Source organism: Rhinolophus hipposideros (genome assembly GCF_964194185.1).
Source record: "Rhinolophus hipposideros genome assembly, chromosome: 20".
Classification (NCBI taxonomy): Eukaryota; Metazoa; Chordata; class Mammalia; order Chiroptera; family Rhinolophidae; genus Rhinolophus; species Rhinolophus hipposideros.
Window position 1 is genome coordinate 40,985,417 of NC_138066.1, and position 13,196 is coordinate 40,998,612.

Sequence of the window (13,196 nt, forward strand, 5' to 3'; positions counted from 1 at the left end):
GAGCAGGGAGGAGCCTCCCTGCCAGAGTGGCTGGTCAGGCCTCTGATGGTCGGGACCTAGCGAGATTTCTGGAAGCAGCGAGTGGAATCAAGTTGCCTGAAGTGTCTGTCCCAATGGGCGTGCAGGACTTGTCTGGGCCTGAGCCCCGTGTGATGGCTGCTCATTGACAGCACAGGCCAAGAGCACCCCAGATCCCTCCAGAGCACAAGTGGGGCCCCTGCCCTGAGGTACCAGAGACTGGCCCCGTGTGAGAAAGTGCCCCGAGGGTGCTGGAGAGGGGGTTTATACGGCGCTGTATCAGGCAGGTAGAGGGCACCATACAAGTCAGCAGAGACCACAAAGGACACCTGCTTCCCAGGTTACTCTGCACCTCACTATCCCTGAAGAGAAAACCTGTTTAAGGATAAAAAGCAGTCAAGTCCGGCTAATGCCTCCCCCGCCTCTGCAAGGTCAGAGTTGCAGGGTGGATGAAAGGACCTGCAGACGATGGATAAGAGAAGGAGGACGGCTGTGCTGCTGCCGCCCAGCCCCCGCCCGGGTTCACAACCCTCACCTTATTTCTCATGGCTCGGAGGAGATCTCGGACGGAGCCGCCTTTATAGGTTCTGAATTTACGCAGATCTATAAAAGAAGAAGAAGGAATGCAATGTAACGAACACATTTCAAAAGAAAACAACTTCTGGGGCTCCTGGGATTAAGTGATCAGACTGAAATGCAACAAAACTCCATACTCATAGTGACAGGAACACGTCCCCCAGCCTGAACCCCAGGGCAGTGTTCGCTGGCATCCCACGGCCTGATCGCACCCATGACCGGAAATAACCACCAAGAGTGCGGCACTTACCACTGACCTGTCACTCTGAGAGACAAAAATGAAACACACGTCCGTGTAATGGTCAGATTTGTAGCTAAACCAGACACACCCACAGAAAACCTCAACCCCATAAGTTGAGGTTGAGGTTTTCCACCCCTAACAGCCTGGAGCTGCCATTTCCACATGTGCTTCTTAGAAATGGCTGCAACTTTTGAAACGTTTCGGCCAACATTTATGCCAGGGGCTTCTGCGTGGTCACCTGTCTGGAGGGGGACAGTGATGTTTTCCCTCCAGTCCATCTTCACCACAGGCCTCCCGCCTCTCTCCAGCTGCTTCACAATCGGGCCGTCCAGGGATTCCTTTTCTATTCGGTCACTCACATCCTGGGAGGGAAACCAACAAGGACCACAGAAGATGGTCAGTGTGGAGTGAAGCTGGGAGCTGGAGGACTGGCACCAAGTATCAGTGGTCATTGCTACATGTGTTGTAGGCTGGGGCTGAAGTGCCTCAGAGCTGGGCAGCAAGCACTCTGCCTGCCCCCGTATCCGCTAACTTTTCCCCTGTGAGGAGCTGTGTCTCTTGCTCACTGGGGAGCGGCCACATAGACCATGCTCCACAACAGAGAGGTGTCACACATGCACACCTGGCCACAGACCCCGAGCGCCTCATCCGCATTTCACACACGCACACACACTCCATGCCACACATGGCCACAGGTGCGATCTGTCTTAAACAACAACTACAAAAGTTCAGTTTTGATTTGCGACCTCTGCTTTTTGTCCACCCACTGAAACAGGACATGCTCAAATCCATAACTGGTGGAAGGTCGTCACTCCTCATCTGAATATTAGAAAAGACAGATGCAGCCAAGCCTTTCAGAGGCAGAAAACTGGTGACAAGAGTATGGGCTCCAGAGTCCCCTGCCCTGGATTCAAAACCAGACTGTCTGTGGGATGCATGCCAAGTACTGGCCTCTCCGAGCTCCCACCAGGAACACAGGCCCATCGGCAGCTAAGGACTCCGAGTGATGAGCCCCATACACATTAACACTGAGCAGCCTCATGTGGCGCATAGTTTCTTCTTTCCCTGATGAAGGTGAAGTCCTCCTGGCTGACCCTCCAACTTGCAACTGCTAGCGGAAATCTTGGAGGGACTAGATTGTGAACTTAGGGGACACACGGTTCTGAGCTGCGAAGCCAGCACAAGCTGGTTGATAGAGACGGAAGCCAGGTGTGTTGACAAGACTTATGATTTGGAGATACTATGAGTTTAAATCCTAACCCGTGGTGAGCCAAGGTCCCTTTGTGTGAGTTTTATTTCTCTTCAAATCCTGTCATTGGCCAAGTGATCTGGCTAGTTTTCCGAAGTCCCTTGAAGACATCAGACCTCAGACTTTTTATGTGATGTCCTATGGAGCGCAGCAGCAATCAATCCTCATGTCATACAGACCACGGCCACGGAAAATGGCGCTAAATCCTCCCTTTTCAATCCGTGCAAAGAGTTACTAATCATCTGCCATATGCCAGACCACATCCCAGGCAGTGGGGACACAGAAATGAACCCAGAAATCAAACGTTCCTGCCCTCAAGGAGCTTACATTCTGGGGGCATCACCATGGTCAAAACTCTAGTCAAGATTCCAGGATAATGTGATGGCCACCTCTCACCCCAAGCTCCGCTCTTGCCCAGACCCAGGAGGAAAAGCACTGGCCCTGCGTGCCTGCTTTCAAAGCTGGCACTCTAGGTAAGATGCATTTGGGTGAGTTACGCTGAACTCATTCCAGCAAAGACTCTGAGAAACACATCGTCTTTCCCCAAAGCCACCTGGCAATCCCACAAAGCCCTAAAACAGCCAAAGTGCTTAAGGAGTTCATAGCCACTGATCCTATGGTTTAAAATTTTCTGAATTTATCTAAAGCAAAAAGAGATCTGGACAAAGATTGAGTAAGATGATGGAAAAAAAATCCAATATAAATAAATGTTTAAATGTATGAAACTTGAATGAAATTGTATGACGCCTGAGATTTGCTTCGAAATAATCTGGAGTGGGGAGGGAGGAAAGCGAGCAGAGGTTCAGTTAGTAATTGTTGAAGCTGGCTGATGGCTAAATGGGAGTTCACGATATTCCCTCTACTTTTGTGTGCATTTGAAAGTTCCCATAATATAAAGTTTTAAAATTATGGCACATCCGTACGATAGAATACTATAATCATTAAAATTTCAGAACTTTAACATGGCAAAATACTTAAAACATTATATAAGGTTAAAAAAAAAAGTAAGATACAAAATTGGATATACAGTGTGATCCTAATCACACTTTTATTTGATGAAGAAAATATATTAAAATGTCAGTCTTGGTTATCTCTCAGTATGGGATTATGAATCATTTCTTTTATTCCTTGTTCTTTGCTATCTTTTCAAAGTCTGGAAAAAGTTAAATGGAGGTTTTTGACAAAGAAAACAAACATGTCTACCTGGAAGAACTGGAGCTGCTTTTCTAGGCTCCAGAAGAACGGGTGTTTTAGCACATGTTTCGCCGAGGGGCGCTTCTGAGGGTCCATTGCGATCATCTGCTCTATCAATTCTCTGGCGATGACGTCTTCTACAGAGGAGGAAAATAAACATGTGACTTGTTACCAACAGCCTAATGCCACAATGAAATACCCCAAACTTAACCATCTGCACGCCCTTCGACTCAAAATCCCACTGACAGGAGATCATCCCAGTAACACAATTACGAGCTTGCACCAAACTTCAGCTAATAAAGAGAGTCCTCACCACACAGTTTGTAAAAAGGAATGATTGGAATACCCAACATCAAAGGCTTGGGTAACATTGCCGTGCCTCTGTATACTGGACTGTGGGTCATTAAGATGACGCCCTGACTGAATATGAATTGACATGGAGAGATATTTAAGAAGTTAAAAAATGAGAATGTTGCAAAATAGTATGTACTATTTAACCCCATTTAAAATAAAAATATGTAGACATGTCTAGGTAGATGACTGGAATAATATAAACAAATGTATTGGTAGCAGTCATTCATCATTGTATAACGGAAGTATGAGCCTTCTGCTAATCTGTTTCCTTATAGGGAATAAGAAAAATTAATATCTAAGCAAAATAAAAGTTAGTTTTAATTTTTTCAAAAGGCGGCATTGGGTTGTCATGGGCCAATTATAATGCAGGAAACCCTGAAGTCAGGAAGGAAGGCTCGCTGCACTCACGCCTGGAGAGCAAGGTTGGACCAAGCTGTCTGTTCCCAGCGCAGTCTGCACTCGCTGACGGATGGTGCAAACATGAGAGTCCAGTTTATGGAGCACGGACTGTGTATCTTCCTGAATGTCAGCGCAGGAAGGGACCTCACATTATTTAACCCTCTAAAGTCACAAGCTGGAAAACAGAGGACCCCAAAGGGGGCCTTGCCCAGGTCACACAGCTAACTGGGTGACCTGAAGGAAACTGAGAGCTTCTTGGCTTTGAGGGAGGTGCTCCAAGGATAACCCTTCCCAGCTCTCCACCAGCTTTGGAACAAGTGGTCAATTCAGTGAGGCCCACAGGTGAGCAGCCAGAAAGAAGTACCTCTGGGAACACAGAGCCAGCCTGCAGGGGCCACTCGGGCAGCTGAGGAGTGGCTCCTGACCCCTCCTGCCCTGCTGCCCTCTCACCGTGCTTCTCGGGGTGTAAGCAGTCAAGGCTGTAGGCTCCCAGGAGGATGTTGGCTTGCCGCTGCAGGGATTTGCCAAAAGGGTGGCTGCCCTCAGATATCACGTAGTAAAAGACACAGCCCGCAGAGAAGATGTCCACTGTGTAAGTCTGAAAAGAAATGGAGGGCGTGAGAGGACTTCCGGGGAGGCCTTCTCACCGGTGGCAGAAGAGTGAGTGCAGCTACTTCTTTCCTGGTGCAGGTGTCTTGGGGAACCGGCGGGGCAATTGCAGAGCCGTGCTGAGCACCCTGCAGGCTGCACCAGGGAACGTGGGCTCTGGAGCCGACCGCCTGGAACCCTGCCTCTGCCACCTGCCAGCAGGGAGCCCTTGACCACTCTGTGCCTTGGCATTTTGGACGTAAAATGAGAAGAACAATGGTAGGCTCTTCATGGCGCTGTTGTGAAGAGGAAGTGTACTAATATGTGAAAATGGTTACTTAAACCAGCGCTCCACGCAGCAGAGAGTCATTCTCTGCCCAACCAGCAGGTAACTCCTCAGAGGGAGGGATTTCTGTGTGTTTGCTTCCCTGTTGTACCACCAGGGCCTAGAATGGTGCCTGTATATCATAGGTCTGAAAACTTTGTTAATAAATGAATAAAATGGTTTTTGGTTCAAAACCAGCCTCAGAAAGAAATTACCTGACAAATTTCCAGTGAGGTCACTTTTTGATGTTATCTTATATCTCTCATTGAGCCCATGAAACCATTCCTTGTCTACAGATGAGCTGCTCTTTAGGGAAAGGGGTGATTTCTAGCTTCTGCTACTTAGGGTGCAACACTGCGTGGTTCCTGAGCACAGCTTGGGTCCCTCTTGCTAGGCTCCACGGCTTACACCAGACACGTGAGGATCTAGTGAGAGAAAGCCAGGAGCACGTCACCTTGCAGACTGCTGAAAGCACGCCTGTAATCCTGTACTGTCACTCACCCTCAAAACAGCCCCATGAGGCGAGCAGAGCCACTGTCACTCTCCCCAGATGAAGACATGGACAGAAAGGTTCAGTGACAAGCCCAGGGTCGCTGCTGGATAGTGACAACCAGGACAAGACTTAGGTCTTCTAATCCACAAGCCCAATCGTCTTTATTCTACCTCATCAGAATGTTCCTGAGGTGGCTGACAAATTCCAGATGGCAGGAACAAGTCCACCACAGCTGAAGCCCTTACCCTGTCACTGTACCTACTCGCTGTATCATGAACGTGTCCCGTTTTCCACAGCCTATGCTGCCCAATGTCCCCAGCAAACTCACCACTGAAGCCGGGGGACTCTTGTCCCGCAAGCCTGGGTCCCTCTGCTCCCACAGCTCATCTCTATGCTCAAGGTATGTTCTTCCCCAAACTTATTATTGCCATTTGAAATTTAAATATTTCATAAGCTGATAAAATATGAGTGCCACCAAGTATGAGGTGGGTTGAATCTTTGGAAATCCTCAGTAAAAGGGAGTAGCTACAAAAACTGCTGTGGAATTAGATGTGAAGAGATTCAAGTGTAAGGGGCTGGGATATAAATAGTTAAAAGTTAGGATTCTGCTCTTAGGAAGTATTTGAAATGTCTAAGTCTCAATCTAGAAGGCACAGAAGCGGCAGGTGAGTGAGCTTTATGCAAGACAGGAAATGAACCACTCCATTCAGTTGGACCCAAATTTAAAGAAAAGACCATGACATACATCAAAGATTTCTATTATTTAACGAATCACATGATTTGCTTTAAGTTAAAATGAAATGTTTAAGGTGTGTATGTATTTTCTAATGATTCTTCATTGTAACTGACTTTGTGATGAACTGACCAGCTGCTCGTCCCCAGTGAACTGGATAAAGGTCTCTATTGTATCTAATCTATTGTAGGCTGGCCGATCCCATCCAGAGCAGGTAATCCTCTGACGTCTTGTGCTAAACAGCAAGGTGCTGAAACACGAATAGGCTCTTAGCAAAAGGATGCAGACACCAGCTTGAAGGGTTCCCCTTGGCCCAATCTGGAATAATTTGAGTATCAAAAGGAGAAACAAAAAGAAAAGGAAAAAAAAAAAGGACTATAATGATTATAACACTATTTTAAAAATCCGTGAATTCATAATGATTAAAAAAAAAGAAGAAAATAGAAAGGCGATTAAAAAAAGAAACAAGCTCTTTTTTACAGAAGAATGTCAGCTAATGAATGTGGAAGAATTTCCACTGAGTTAAGTGACTCAGGCAAGAATTGCCGATGAATGCTGAACCACTGGGCGAAGGACGATTGGTAAACAGGACATTCACACTGTGCCAAAGTTTCATCCCATGGAGCACTAACAACAGAGGGGAAAAGGTACCTTCACGGAGGAAAGAAAAGTGGTAACCACCTACAGCAGGTGGGCCAAGGGGCACAGTAATAATGGTACAACCTGCCATCTCATGCCTCCTGACACTGCATCCTGTGACTGTTCTTGCCAAAAACATTTAACTTGAATCTAATCGAGCCTTTAGACCTACTTCTAGTTTATAGGAAATACAAGGAATAGACAGGCAAGTTAAACACCATCATGAGGAAACGCGGGAGCAAATCCCAAACGGGGCATTCTATAGACAAGTGTCTGCGCTCTTCACAAAGTCACCATCATGGAACAAGAAAGGAGGAGGATCGTAGTAGATTAAGGGAGAGAGAATCAAATGCAATGCAAGACGCTTGATTGGGTCCTGGCTTACAAACCAGCTGTATAAGAGACATGTGGGGAAATCTGAATATGGAGTGAACATTACAGATCATGAAACAGTATTCATTGTTGAAGTGTGATAATGGTATGGAGGTTAAGAAGCAGACTGTACTTATTCTTGGGGAAAAGGGGCTGAGGTATTCAAGAGTGAAGGCCTGGGGTGCCTACCTCTTATATTCGAATGGTTCAGCAACAGATAGAGAGAGTGAAAAATACTAACAAATGTTGAATTTAGGTGGAGGTACCAAGGTAGTCACTGAACACATTCCTTTGATTTTCTGTATGTCTAAAAATCTTCAAAATAAAAAATTGGGAATATAAAAACAGAAGGAAAAAAAAAGGAATAAAAACCGGAAGTTTGTTCACCTTATGCAAGTTCTGAGTTCCCAAAATAGTGTGAGAGGGGAAGCGACTGGAGGAGCAGGAAAACAAACCAGACAATTATCCACATCATCCCTTTTGTTCATCTGAACATCAAACAATATGGAAAGCACCAGCAGTGTGCTCATTGTCAAAGAAATGTCCTTCTCTAGCTACATGTGCTCCAGCCCCAAGTCCTGAAGTTGGAGGCTCTTCCTCCTGAAGATGTAAGAAGAGGCTGGCTCTGCAGCTGTCAAAGGACTGTGCTCATTACTCACGGGGTTCTCCTTGCAGTCTTCACTCAGCATCTCCGGAGCAATCCAGCCCTCTGTGCCGGGCACTCCTGAACGGCGGCTGAAGCTGTGTCTGCCCACTGCCAGCTTCTTGCAGAGGCCAAAGTCAGAAATCATGGCCTTGATCCTGCCATGTGCGTTGGGCATGGAGAGGAGGATGTTGTGGGGCTTTAGGTCTCTGTGAACTGATAGAGAACTCCGGATTAGCCACGAGCAACATCAGGCCTTCTACAACAGGGAGTATGCCCTCCTCAGACTGCCAGTGGCCCTGCTGCTGCGTCTAAACATTCTGGTTTTCAACCGTGTGAGTCCTCCTCAAATTCTTATACCACATGCACACCAGCGATGCAGCGAAGAGCTTCAACAGAAGCAAGGCCCACCTGAGCAAGTTGGTCACCCCACCCGGGCCGCAGCCTGGCAACGGGAAGCCTCTCACCAATGTTCAGGGAGTGCAGGTGAGCCAGACCCGAGGTGGTCTGCTGCAGCAAGGTGATGGGCTCCAGGCCGAGGTGGGCAAAGTCATTCTGCTCCACGTACTGTAAGAGACACAACGGTGAGGTCATGGCACATGGCCCCCCCGGATTCGGCCCCTCAGCGCACTTCCTCTTTGTATAAAGGGATTCAAGTTTATTTAGAAAAATCCTGCCTGTAGCCTTTTGCTTTAGTTAACATTTGGTATTGGGTCAGTTCATTTTCTTTGATCATATTTTAAGAAAGAAATGAGAAGTTGTACTGACAACATTCTCTGTCCAAATCCTTATTTTCCAGCAGACTTTCTTTTAGAAGCCAAAGGCTAGAAGTCATAGGCTAACTTAAACAAAATCTCTGATTTACTATTTATAATGAGAAAGATAAAAAAGAAACTCAAGTTCATTGCTTCATACGGGTATAAATACGAGTGAATCCAAATGATACTGAAACAGTTTCACAGTAAGCTGGAAACTGAGCAAAAGGAATTTACTGGATGATCTTTTTATTTATTTATTTTTAATTTGTTTTACTGGATGATCTTAATGACTGGAGTCATCAGGACACATCCCGAAGCCCACGCCAACCCTGAGCAGCTCTGGGAGGAAGAGCGGGCCAGGTTTCTGGAGGCCAAGAGGGGCAGAGATGCTAACTAACTACGACCAAAGACTGCCCTAGGCAGGATGAGGGGACCACCCAGTTAAAGTTGGGGTGACAAAAATGCTCTGTGTTTTATTGTGATTAAATGCATATGTAACTTTGTTAAAATGCATCAAACTATACATTTAAAATAAGTACATTTTAACTTCAATAGAAAGTTAACAAAACAAATAAAAAAAACCCAGAACGGCAGTCCCCAAGCCATGCCCCAGTTGCCGGGAGAAGGGAGACTGCAGTGGCGATAGCAAGGCCACTGGTTACCGCGACTGCGTGGCACCCACCTCCTGCAGAGTCGCCGCGCACAGCTCAATGGCAATGTACTGGAACTGCCGGTCCCTCTCCGTGCAGAAGTAACGGATCACGTTTGGGTGCTCATCTGACTCTCGAAGCAGCTGGACCTCACGGTCTGCGAAACTGAAACACTCGGGGAGGATCCGCTTGACTGCCACGTCACGGTTGTCGAACATGCCCCTGCGGGACAAGGAGCGGGCTTGGGTTTGGAGAAGCCAGTCGGGTTGCGGAAACGAGAGGAGACCTGTGGCCCCACAGAGCTCCTCCTGTGACGCAGAGGCCACCTCATCAGCCTCACAGCCCTGGGGGCCCCAACCAAGCGTCAGGCAGCCCTGTGGTCATGGAGGCAGCAATCTTAGGTCCGAGTCACCGCTGTGACCCTGCGGTGCCCCTGGAGCCTGGCCCACTGCCTGCAAGCCGACAGGCACTCCCACCTGAGGTGGGGAAGGCACAGCGCCCTCCAATCCACTCACCGGTACACGATTGTGCCCTCTGCTCCATGGCCCAGGACGTCTTTGGGACAGAATGAAATTTTCCCAACCATCACCATGCTGGTTTCCTCATCTGAGACAAAACAGGAAAAAGAAGAGGTTGTTTTAAACAAACATAACCGAAGAGGTTAGAATGGCTATTAGCTTCCTGAGTTCCCATTGAGACATGAGATCTCAGGCTCTACACCCCAGTCCGCTTGTAGGCAAGAGCTACTGGGTCCGCTCCCCATTCGTGAAAAGGGCCTCCTCCTAACCCTGCCCTCGCCCCCCACCTCTGGCCCTACTGTGAGAACGAATATCTCACACCTTCCCAAAGACAGGGGGTTCTCCACAGATGCACCTCAGATTTGCACCTGAAACACTCGGGTAGTGACGGTGGACGTGTGAATGAAGAGAGCCAGTCACAGTATCTCCAGCTTGACACTTAGGACTCTGAGGTCTACGGCACCAGCTTGTGTCAATCCCCTCTAAATACTGGCCCTGACAACCGGCCTGAGCCAACCTCCCGGAGGAAAGTGAATCACAGCTGCATTTTCATCCTGGGCCCCAGCTGGCCTTGGGAATGCTCTCAAGCCAGACAGTCAGTGCACTCTGGTCAGCAGCCCTTGTGGGGAAAAGATGGAGGGAAGGCCAAGGGAGCTCCTAGGAGGCCCTCTGAGGGGAGAAGCCATGGGATGGGGTGAACCCGGCCCCCAGCATGGGAAGGACACAGTGAACCCTTGGGATCAGCTCTTCATGACCCCAGGAAGACTCCCAGGAAGGCCATGATGCTTTATGGTTCTCAGGTAGTGTTCAAATGGGAGAGAAAACAGCACCAAACGGCAACTTGCTTTACCCTCGTCATCTTGCTCCAGGGAGGGGCTGGTGCCAGCCTTGGAGGCAGAACTGCTGGAGTGCAGTGAGTGGTTGGAGGCTCTGGGAGACGTGCTGGGGCTGCTGGTGCCCGAGCTCTCTGAGTACAGGCCGGACGAGTCCAGGAGCTCAGTGTCCTGAGCCATGTCTCCAGGTGCGTGGAAGGGCAGCTGCTGCTGTTGCAGGAGCTGGATTTTCTCCAGTTCCTTCTGGAACTGCTGGTGCTGGAACTGCTGCTGCTGATGCATGCTCTGGGAAGAGAAACACATATCCAGACAAGTGTAGCCGGACCTCCCAGGAAACAAGCAGGCAGGAAAGGAGGCTCCCTGTGGTAGTGGGAGCAGGTGCACAGGATGGGATGAGACCAGGGAGAAGGCACGGGAAGTGAAATCCATTCTATGATTGAAGGTCTTTCTGCCAGTTGGAGCTGCCAGGATAGTCCACTGCCCCCACAGAGGGGCCTGGCAGGGGCAGCAGAAGAGGGCTGCTGTCCTAGGTAGAGGGCTGGGCCAGATGGAGGGGGTCCCATTCAAATTCTGAAATTCTGGGATTCTTATAAAAGTCTGGGAGTTGCTGCAAAAGTGGAACCAAGCTGGGAGAATGGGTACCAGGTGTTCGAGAGCATGGATACACATAAGACTGGCGTCCTGTGTCCTGTGGCCTTGCACTTGGCAGAAGGTAGTACACAGACCATCAGTAATCCAGGGGCAGAGATGGCAGGTGGGGCCTAGAACCTGGCAGCTATTGGCCCACAACATATAGCCAGGGAGTGGCAGAGTGGGGCTGAGACACGGGGAGCCTGGCCAAGGTCCCACTCCCCCCATTTCATCACACTGTCTTCCCAACAACCCCCGTGCCTCTCATGTATTCTGACAGTTCAAGCCATCATAATTTGAAGCAGAACTATCTGTGACTATTACTACCCAGGCTCGGGAATCTTCCGAGACTTAAGGGACGGATAGTGTCCAGCCACCCACTGGGAGTTTGCTAGCGCTCCCTCCCTCTCTTCACCTCGGGTGGAAATCCTGGAAATGCCATCTCCTACTGAGTAAACTTGGGAAAGTTATTTAACTTCCCAGAGCTTCAGTTTCTTCATTTGTGGGTCGGAGATAAATAATAAGGACAGTGTGAGGTGAAAAACAAAACAATGCAAGTGAACCCATTTAAATGCATGAAAAGTGCCTCAAAGAGTTTACCATTCCTATTCCTATACGGGACATGAGCTTCCTGAGCACTCGTGATCTAAGCTGGTAACGTTTCAGTGCTCTGAGCAACTTGATGAAGGAATATTCCTCTAGAATATTTTACCCAACTCGTAACTTACTCAACTACGTAATTTTAGCTCACTTATTTCCAATTAGAAAGTAGAAGGAATTACCGTGCTGCTTTTTTTACTCTGGCTGATATCTCTAACAGACAGTTTTTAAGGGAGAAAAGTTAAGTAGATTTTCACCTATTATGTCTACTCTTTACATATATATGTATATATATATATATATATATATATATATATATATATACTTTTTTATATATATGACAACTCAAAAGGATCTGTGAACAAGGTTTACAAATCAGTTTGCACAGTTAACCTATAAGACGTAGGTACACGATTGTCCTTTCCTGAGATGCCCAGTGTCTTTTTAATTATGCTTTTGAAGATAGCAAATACTGACTTGTAACTGTGAAAAGAAATGTTTTTGCTTATTGTGGTTTTTGTCCAGCCTCACTGCCATCAGGTGATGGGCGCAGGAGTTCAGAAACATGTGGGAAGGCAAAGGGAAGCGGCTGAGCTTACCAAGGGGTAGGTGATGATGAAGGCCACCCAGCCGATGAGCAGGAAGGTGCTTAGAATGATGGTGGCGATGTCCTTGAGCATGGAGTCCACGGGGGCCTCGGGCTTGGCGGGGGCGTGAGTGAACTTCTCCTCCACATCCTGAGAAATGGTGGTGGGCGCGTTGTCTGAAGTCTGGTCAACCAGGTGGATAACCTTACAGGGGAGAGAGTGGCTACATCACTGCACAACTTCTAGCAAGACATAAATGAGCCAAACAATCAAGAGAAGCACTGACTCCACTGTAAAATGTGTCAGATTTTTAAAAGCCCATCCAAAGATCACAAAGCCAGATAATCGTTGCCTTAGTCAGAGACTGCCTCGAAATGAAGTATGCTGTGATACTGTCATTACTCAAAACCAGTTTTCAGAGCAATGCTTTTGAAAGTACCTTCAGCTCCTATATTCTTTCAAAAATCCTCACTGAAGGCAAAAACTCCCTCCTTTGATGGCAGATTTAGTATTTGGGAACACTGAAGTCATCTGTATAAAGTCTGATGAGAAGACTGGTAGTCAATTTGGTAGTCAGCTGGTAGTCAACACGAAAAAGGAAAATCACGAGCACACACACAGCTATAAAGTAATAAATCAGCTTTCTTTTTTTTTTTTTTAAGATTTTGACTTATGTTGCTTGTAAACTTTCAGTGTAACTCCAAAAACAAAATCACTTATTCAAGTATTCCACTATTTTTCAAAGTTTTTGAAAAGCATCAGAACCCTTTGTTAAAGAAAATTTTATTTAGAAGCT

The 13,196-nt window shown here is 47.5% G+C and overlaps 1 protein-coding gene across 1 annotated transcript in view; it reads right to left on the minus strand.

The window, feature by feature from the left end:
- The window catches only part of ERN1 (endoplasmic reticulum to nucleus signaling 1), an 80,034-nt gene that overhangs the window by 4,757 nt on the left and 62,081 nt on the right, over positions 1–13,196 (minus strand). Inside the window, exons 12-21 of the mRNA XM_081028424.1 lie at positions 12,413–12,604; positions 10,601–10,868; positions 9,748–9,838; positions 9,265–9,454; positions 8,292–8,391; positions 7,841–8,040; positions 4,482–4,629; positions 3,288–3,415; positions 1,074–1,197; positions 554–621 (exon numbers count right to left, since the gene is read on the minus strand). Coding sequence (XP_080884550.1) covers positions 554–621; positions 1,074–1,197; positions 3,288–3,415; positions 4,482–4,629; positions 7,841–8,040; positions 8,292–8,391; positions 9,265–9,454; positions 9,748–9,838; positions 10,601–10,868; positions 12,413–12,604 — 1,509 coding nt within the window. The remainder of the gene's footprint in view (positions 1–553; positions 622–1,073; positions 1,198–3,287; positions 3,416–4,481; positions 4,630–7,840; positions 8,041–8,291; positions 8,392–9,264; positions 9,455–9,747; positions 9,839–10,600; positions 10,869–12,412; positions 12,605–13,196) is intronic.